General features: G+C 41.2%; 1 protein-coding gene across 1 annotated transcript; it reads left to right on the plus strand.

Annotated features, from left to right (window-relative positions):
* The first annotated feature begins 2,407 nt into the window (after positions 1–2,407).
* Positions 2,408–8,115, plus strand: MED31 (mediator complex subunit 31). The gene is made up of 4 exons (XM_075440176.1): positions 2,408–2,606; positions 5,717–5,794; positions 6,444–6,540; positions 7,280–8,115. The coding sequence occupies exons 1-4, from the start codon at positions 2,597–2,599 to the stop codon at positions 7,470–7,472; spliced, it is 378 nt and encodes a 125-aa protein (XP_075296291.1). The 5' UTR covers positions 2,408–2,596; the 3' UTR covers positions 7,473–8,115.
* The last annotated feature ends 561 nt before the right edge of the window (positions 8,116–8,676 follow it).

An 8,676-nucleotide genomic window follows, 5' to 3' on the forward strand; every position in this document is an offset into this window, starting at 1 on the left:
ACTCTGGCAAACCTACATAGTAATTTATTCCTGTGAGCAACCCTTTTTTAGGATTCTCTTCTCCAAAGTCAGTCTTGGGAGAGAAATCACATTCCAGAATAGCAATGCAGACACATGGGATCTGTTTGATCTCTGGTTTTAGCCCAAAGTCTGTGTTTACTGGGGAGTGACTTGTTATGTTTTGATATAGTAATGGTACTATTCCACAACCACTAAAACCTTGTCTAAAAAAAGCAACCCTATTTTATTAAGAAAAACTATGCATAAATCCTTTTTAGATGGTTTTTGTAACCCTATTCCCAGGGAAAAAAAAAAATCACACTGCATAGGAAAAGATAGTATTATAGAAAATTGCTGAGACACTGAAAATAGTTCAAGAAATTAAAATAGCAAAACACTTTAAAAAAAAAGTGAAATGAAAATCAGTCAGATTTTAGGTAAGTCTGTATACAGTGTACTGTTGCACAAGTGCCTAATAATAGAATTAATGTAATAGTGAACCTAAGCTAGCTTAACAGTGCTAAACCATTGGGGCTTTTGTTTCAGACAAGTTCTGAAAATTTAGTATATAACACCAAGCAGAACTGCAACTTCTGGAATAAATTTACAACCTCAGATGCTGGGCTCCTCTCCAGGGTGCTGATGCAACAGTGCAGTTCTGCTCTGCACTCTTGGAGCGTTTGTTTATTAACTGCTTTCACTCTGATACAATTTTTTTTTTTTAATGAATGAAGAATTAAGTGCAGAGGTTGACTGAAATATGCTTGGCTCATTGTAAAGTTGCTATGAAAAACAAAACAAAGTCCAAGTTCAAATATCTGTCCAATATGCAGAAAGAAACAAAAAATCAAAACGTAGTTTAGTATTTTAAGGTTGAGTCTCTCCTGTTTCCTTCTGCTCCGGAAGTGATCAATGGCTTATCTAGTACAAAGTTAAAATGAATGTTCTTCAAATACAAACAGAAGATCGTGCTCTTTTTATCCTTCCCAGCTCAAGCATTTATCTGTCTATCTGGGGAAAAAAAAAAATGAAATGACTAGAACACTGACACCAAAGCAACCTTCTAATGGAATTGGACTGAATTGCCTATATGGTAAAAGCTCCCTTACATGACAGAATAAATCATTACTACTTCAAAAGGTTGTTTACTCACATTGTACGTCATTAAATCTGTGATGTTAGAGCATGAACAGTTCAGATCTGGAACACAAAGTCTTCTTGAGAAACCTGGAGGACTGATGATTCACTAGTGGCAGCAATGATAAAAACATAAATGCAAAGATCCATGGCAAAAAAGAGTACAGAACTCCCAGAAATGCACTCTTAAAATTCCTTCCTTACTCATCTACCAAAGGATAGGTCACATGGCTGGTCTACCATCTCTGGAGAACATTGACAAAATGCTAACCTTTCCAGCCACATCACTGTTAGCAGGAATACTCTTTTTTGGTTAGGAAACAAGCCTATAAAACGTAGTCATGTTATCTTTATGCCTACACTGCATACCATTGGAACTAGCATTGCATGTGCGACTTTTTTATCCGGATAGTGGAAGATTGCAGATTTTTGGAGACTGCTCCATGAGGGTGGTAAGTAAAGTCTTCAGTCATTCATTTGTTTTGCTTGCAAAGTTTTCAGAGTGAAGCGATTGATGTAAAACTGAACTTTGGTTGTTTAAAAGTACACTGGACTTTGTACTTTGATTGCTGAGTGCTTTGATTTTTGACTGCCGCCACTTTAAAGTTTGAAGTGAGCTGCAGGAGATGACAGCACAGCAGAGCAACCTGAACAGGGAGGCATTTTCCCAGTGCTATATTCAGGCTCGGTTTTTATTTGGATATTGAAATCTCTGAATATTCTTTTCAACTACAGATCTGGTATGCGCTGCTACTGTACAACCAACGGGAGGCATTCGCTTACCCAGCGTGGTGAATAGATGGTGCCTGCCTATATTGTGCTATATTCGAAATCCGAATTCCTGTGTATCTTATCTATGTGTTTCTGTGTAATATTGTCACAGGGAACACACTGCCGCTGAGCAGCGCACATCTCCCTCATGAAACCGACAGAACTCATTTTTTAGGAAACTGAAAATTGTACATAACCAGCATTTGCCCGAGGGATGTTACATCAGCGTCTGAAACGAACGCAGAACGAGGACTGCTGTCACCACGCGTCTGAGAACAACGACTGAAGATTTTCACGAGGAATTCTTTTTGCCGTGGGAAAACCGCAGCGCACGAGGAGAAGGCAGCACCGGACCGGCCGTTCCCGCTCGCCCCGCTCTCCGCTGACGGCGCACGCGGCTCCGGCTCCGCCCCCGAGCGGCCTCCACCGCCGCTGCCAGCGGGCGGCCGGGGGCGGGCTCCTCCCCCAGCACCGGGGGCGCTGGCGCCCACCCCCGGCCGCGGCCCGCGCGCCGCCCCACCAGCCGCCCCGCCGAGAGAGAGGCCGCGGTCCGGCCCGTTGCCGGGCAACCGCCGCCGCCTTCCCAGCGTGCCTCAGTGCCGCTTTCCGCCGAGCTTCCGTCCGCCGGCAGCGGCTGTCCGCGCCGCCATCTTGCGCCTGGGCGAGTTGCGCAGGCCGGCGGGCCGCCATGGAGGCAGGTGAGGGGCGGCAGTTGCCGCTGTCTCCCGGGCACTCAGAGGGCTGGGTCCAGCGGGACAGCGCGGCGAGGGGCGGGCAGCCTGAGCGGTCGGCAGCTGCTGGGCGGGCTCTGAGCCCGCTTCCTCGGAGAAGGGGGCTTGGGGTAAGCTCCTGCCGCCGCGCGGGCCCTCCCGCTTCTGCCCTGGTCAGGCCGGCCCCGGCCGCCCCTTGGCTCCGTTGCTGCCGTCCGTGGCGCTCCCGGAAGCCGCCGCAGCCCTCATCCTCCCGCGGGCGGGGAGGCGGCGAGAGGGCGTCCGCCGTGCTGGAGCTAAACCCCGCTTTCCCAGAGCTCTTAAATAGCTTTTGCCACGGATGACACTCCAACCTAATTTTTAACATTTGCCCTTGATTCAGGAATTAGAGCTGCCAATCTAGGAGCACAAAGCCTTCAGTCAATCCTGGTCTATCCTTCATCTTTATTCCTGTGGAAAGGATTGGTTTTCACAGTTTTCCACGAGCTCTTGGCTAGTTGCTCTGCCTGCGTAGCTTTTTAGAAAACAGCAAGGTGTGTTCAAGTGCAGCGTTTTCTGAACCACGTATATGCTCGTGTTAAGGTCTGTTGATGGCTGCAGCGCGGAACTGAAAGTTGGCCTCACAGTCCTGTGAATGAGTGGTCTCTAGTGCTAACTGCAGACCTTGAGAATTGAGAGCCCCGTCTTCCATCAATAAGGGTTTGCTCTGTGTTCATGATGGTTGACTTACATGTTCTCCTCATTGTTAGCCGTGTTCTCAACTTGCATTGTACTGCTCTTGTATTCCCTGTTCAAGTTTATTTTTTTAAGGACATAGCCATTTCTGTGTAGTATGGAACTGCTCTGAGGTATGAGATGGAGTAAATAAGGAATCAGAGATGTGTCACTAAAATATAATAATAAACAGAATTTGTCAAATTACTATAACCTAATTTTTATGTCATAAGTTTTATAAATATTACATAAATAATTACTCCTGCTTAAAGTATTTTATTTAGTCTTTGTTGATGCTGCAAAAAATTTGAAGAACCAAAGGCAGTGTGGGCTATTTTAAACATTTAAAAATTACTTTGGTAGTTTGTAAAAAAGAATTTTAAATGTAGAATGATCACTTACATGGATTTTATTTTTTCCTGTCAGGATCCCTGAGAGCTTATGTTTTCAATGAAGTATTTGATAGTTTGCAAAATTAGTACAAATAAGGTGATATGGTGAAAATAGGTGAGGGGGAAATCTGTAACGACCAACCTGGATCAAATAACATTGTTTACATCAGTAGCAGAGAGACATGTTTTTCTACAATACCGTGACAATGAAAAAGGAAAAAAATTAAGATACTTTGATGGAGTGATTCTAAAAATAAGAAAGTTGGTTCATTCTTTACTCCTCTTGTTTGGTATGGTAGCTGCCAATTGTATAGTCATGGGCATAAATGCAGAAATCAAGTTAATTTCTTATGATCACTGCTAAGCAGGCAAATAACTGTCAGTACCCAGCATTGATTTCGTATTGGGTTCCAGTAAGTAGGCTGTTCTTCCACATTTCAACTGTCAAGATGGGACTGGCGGAATTTCAGAATAGTTCATGTTCAAAGGAACCTTTGGAGATCATCTAGTCCAACCCCCTGCTCAAAGCAGGGTCAGCTAGACCAAGATTGCTCAGGACCTTGTCAGGTCTTCAGTATCTCCAAGGATGGAGATTCCACAGCCTCTCTGGGCAACATGTTCCCATGATCAATTACCTTCACAGTAAAAAAAAAAAAAAAAAAAAGGGCAAGCAAGCCCCCAACCCCACCTCCCCCCCCCCAAAAAAACCCAAACCAACCCCAACAAACCCCCAAACTTATCTTTCAGAGGCATTTTCTGTATTGCAGTTTGTGCCCCCTGCCTTTTCTCTTTTCTCTGGGGACCACTGAGAAGTTTGATTCTGTCTTCATTCCCTCACATCACGTATTTGTACACACTGATAAGATCATCCCCAAGCCTTTTGTTCTCAAAGCTGAACAGTCCAAGCTCTCTCAGCCTCTTTGTATATCAGAAGCTCCAGTCCCTTAATTATCTTTGTGTTCCTTTGCTGGATTTGCTGCTGTATATCCATGTCTGTCTTGGCCTGGGAAGCCCATAACGGGATGCAGCACACCAGATGAGGTCCCACCAGCGCTGAGTAGAGGGGAAGAATCCCCTCCCTTGACCTGGTGGCACTGCTTTTCCTAATGCAGCCCAGGATGCTGTTGAGGTTCTTTGCTGCTACATCTCATTGCAGGTCATATTCAACTTGTCCACCAGGACCCCACGTCCTTTTCTGCAAAGTTGCTTTTCAGAAGGTTGGCCCTCAGCCTGCACTGTTGCACAGGGTTATGCCTCCCCAGGTGCAGGACTTTGCATTTCATTTTGTTGAACTTATAAAATTCTGCTGGCCTGTTCCTCTAGCCTGTTGAGGTCCCTCTGAATGGCTGCGCAACCCTCCCATGCTTCAGCCGCTCCTCCCAGTTTTATATAATCTACAAACCTGATGTATGTGCAGTCTGTCACATCATCTAGTTTATTAATAAAGATATCAGACAGCACCAAATCCCGTATCAACCCCAGTGGTATACGGCTAGTGATTGGTGTACACTGTACTGTGAGAACGCTGCAGTATTCTCACTAGCATACTAGATCAGTATTCTCACTAGCATACTAGATCAAGATATCTTTCTGCAAAAAAGCTGCCTTGCGCTACTTTTAAAAATACATACAACTAAGATTTTAGTGACTGTTCACAGTTTCCTATTCTTACCTTCCTAATTTTCCCTGTACAAATATTCCAGGCTTCTTGCTCTTCCCTTTCCCTTCACTCTGAACAAAGTCTCAGTGGGTATTCCTCCATTCTTTGTGCTTGCTTGGCTGTAAAAAAAACAACTCAGCATGTTTATTAATGCAGGCCCAACACTGATTCATGTAAAGGCTTTGCTAAATGAATCCATGTTTATTATGGGGAGTTAACTGCTTTTTCTCCTATAAAAACACATTATCTCAATTTGTATGGCTTAAACTGAGAAAATTATTTTCAAATGTACTGTGTGGGTCCAATTCTTACTGTTTTTTCTTGTGTATCAGATGATACAGGAAATCGACTTCGGTTCCAGCTGGAGTTAGAGTTTGTTCAATGTCTGGCAAATCCAAATTACCTCAACTGTGAGTACTTTAAAGTAAATATCAGGATCCTGAGGAATTAATATCGTTTAATGGTGTTTATTATTACTGGTAAAGTTAAACAGGGAGAGAGAGGGCTAAACAAAGAAAAGGGAATGGGTCTTTCACAGCATAAAGGTAGTCTGTAAATAATTTAATCTGTCTAGATTTCTAATAGGTGGGTTTTTAAAATGCAAAATGTTTTATTGGTTGAAATAAAAAAAGTGCATCCATCTGGTGGGAAAAAAAAAGAAGCCTGTAGTTAAAAAGTCATGTCAAGTTAACAGTATTCCTTTATCTGAAAACAGAATTGTACTAATGTTAATAATAGTTTTGGGTACTATACTGAATTCCCTTGAATTCCCTGCCAGTTTTGATGCTGCAGCCAAAAAGCTGTTCTTTTCCTTGCTGTTGTATAAAAGATACATACTGTAAGGGAGATGAGACTAGTTTATTATGCCTAGTATATTGACATAAAATGCATTTTTCCCTGTTTTTTTTCTCATTTTGAATTATGAAAATTTGATTGTAATGGTAAAGTTCTGACTAAAGTGCCTTATTGTATAGTTTTACGAATACATAGTCTTCAAGTTTGGCAGATTTTTTTCAAGCATCCGCAACTGACAGTTCCTTATTTGTCATTTTATTTCAGTTCTTGCACAAAGAGGCTACTTCAAAGACAAAGCTTTTGTAAATTATCTTAAATATTTACTGTATTGGAAAGAACCTGAATACGCAAAATACCTGAAGTAAGTGTTAAAATCACTTAGGTTGCTGCATTTTAATGATGTGATGTTTACCTTCTGTTATATACTGTACAGCAGTATGTCAGTATTTGTTTTCTGTCTTTCACCTTGCCTCTGTCCTCCCCACTATGTTTATATGCAACATAAATTTTCCTGTTTCCAACAGTCCAGATGTAGCAAGAATAGGCAAAATTATAAAACTTGTCTTTCATGAGTCGTGCACGGAATCTTCCTTTTGCAGCCTATATATGCACTTCAGCATTTGTTTAAAGTAAAACTATTGAACACTATGGTACAAAACTACTTCAGTTAGGCCCAGTAAGTACGTTTTAAGAGTGATTTTGCATTATTGATGCTTACACGAAACAAAGGATGACTTTGCATTTTTCTGAGTGTACAAAATCCTTCAAATTTTGGGAGAACAGTTCTTGGTTATCTTCTTTAAATAAGCTCTGGAAACAGATATTGTAGTTGTTACGTATTTGCTTTAGTAAAATCTAGCCATTAGAAAAGCTACTCTAAACAAACATGTATATCCATTTATAAACTGTTATAGGACTCCTTGTTTTCTGGCTTAATACTGAAGTTATTAAGTTACAGTGTGTGGAATATGTACAGTCTTAAGTGGTTCAATACTTGAGTAAAGCACATACATGATAAAACTAAAATGAACTGCAGAATTACTGGAAACTCTAATTTTAGTGTGCCTTGTAAACATTTGTATTATTAATTTTTAATCCAGGTATCCTCAATGTTTGCATATGTTAGAGCTGCTCCAATATGAACATTTCCGCAAAGAACTGGTAAATGCTCAGTGTGCTAAATTTATTGATGAGCAACAGATTCTTCACTGGCAGCACTACTCACGGAAAAGAATGCGCCTCCAGCAAGCACTTGCAGAACAGCAGCAACAAAACAGCACCTCTGTAAAATGAAAAGCATATGGAAGAGTGATGATAAAGTGTACTTTGTGTCAGTTGAACTGTTTAGAAGAGAGGAATGAACCCTTTCATTTGGCTGTGGGTGTGTGTACATTTAATTTTTGATTTATCAAGTGACTGGGTTTTTATCAACTTCTTTAAAGATACAAGACTGATAAAACACCTACTTCTGCAATTTATTTTGTAGCATGGACAATTTTGTAAGAGCATGACACTGTAGTTATTGATTCATCTTGATTTTGAAAACAGAACATAGTTTTGAGGGCACTGACATTTAAGTATCTAACACAAAGCGTAGCTCAGAAGTGTGTTCTTAGGAGGCATTTTCCCTGGAGAATGATGATGTGTGTGAAAGTGTGGCTAAGAACTCCCTCATGTACTACTTTTTACAATTGCAGGATGAGCAAATTTGAAGTGATTATATTGTACAAAAATCTAAATTGCATATTTTTGCCTTGAAACTGAGCTGAGTTACTACTTGTCATTTCTGTTTAACTGGTAAACATTGCTGCTGGGGATCTTACAGAGTTTTCCTTACAGCTCTGTTTGGAGATAGAAGTCAAAATTGTGACAAGGACTGCAGGAGTGGAGCAGAGATAAGTAATAATAAACATTGCAGATACTCAACAGAAAGAAATAGGCTGTAGCTGTATCTGTTCCATTAAAGTCAGCTTACTTCAGTCTTGGTTTCTGCCAGTGAAACAGTGGCTGCTGTTGGGCTTCTCTGTAGTACATGTAGTGAAAACAATTTGTGTTACGAAAAGAGGTGTAAACACTTGCAGTATTGGAGAAGCATTTGCCATTTATTCCTGTGTAGTTTTTATTGTAAGAACACAGATCTTGGCAGCTGTCAGTGATGTAATTTTTATATTTTAGATTGTATTTGTGCTACATTCATGTTACATTTCATATCCTTGTAGGAGCACGTACTACAACAGTTAACCCCTAACAGGTGATCAGTGACACCAGAACTGTCTGCCTTCAGCTTATCATACTTAGACTGAACAGATAAGCCATTAAATATCTCTGGCAGAAATCTGTCAGGTTTAGGAAGAATAAGCAGGTTTTTCTGTTTCTCCTACCCCCACCCCCCTTATTCACTGTTAAAGGTATAACTTAGCAGTTAAGTCTTACTCTTCAGTAATTGCAGGCTGCTCTCTCAGTTCATAACATGATCTCGGCTCCTTTGAAAACAGAC

This window comes from Opisthocomus hoazin, chromosome 20, assembly GCF_030867145.1.
Source record: "Opisthocomus hoazin isolate bOpiHoa1 chromosome 20, bOpiHoa1.hap1, whole genome shotgun sequence".
NCBI classification, from domain to species: Eukaryota; Metazoa; Chordata; class Aves; order Opisthocomiformes; family Opisthocomidae; genus Opisthocomus; species Opisthocomus hoazin.

What these genes read in the sequence shown, in the direction of transcription:
- MED31 (XM_075440176.1), top strand. An exon ending in AAATCCAAATTACCTCAACT is followed by an intron (nt 5,795 to 6,443) that starts GTGAGTACTTTA and finishes ATTTTATTTCAG; the next exon opens with TTCTTGCACAAAGAGGCTAC. An exon ending in GAATACGCAAAATACCTGAA is followed by an intron (nt 6,541 to 7,279) that starts GTAAGTGTTAAA and finishes TTTTTAATCCAG; the next exon opens with GTATCCTCAATGTTTGCATA.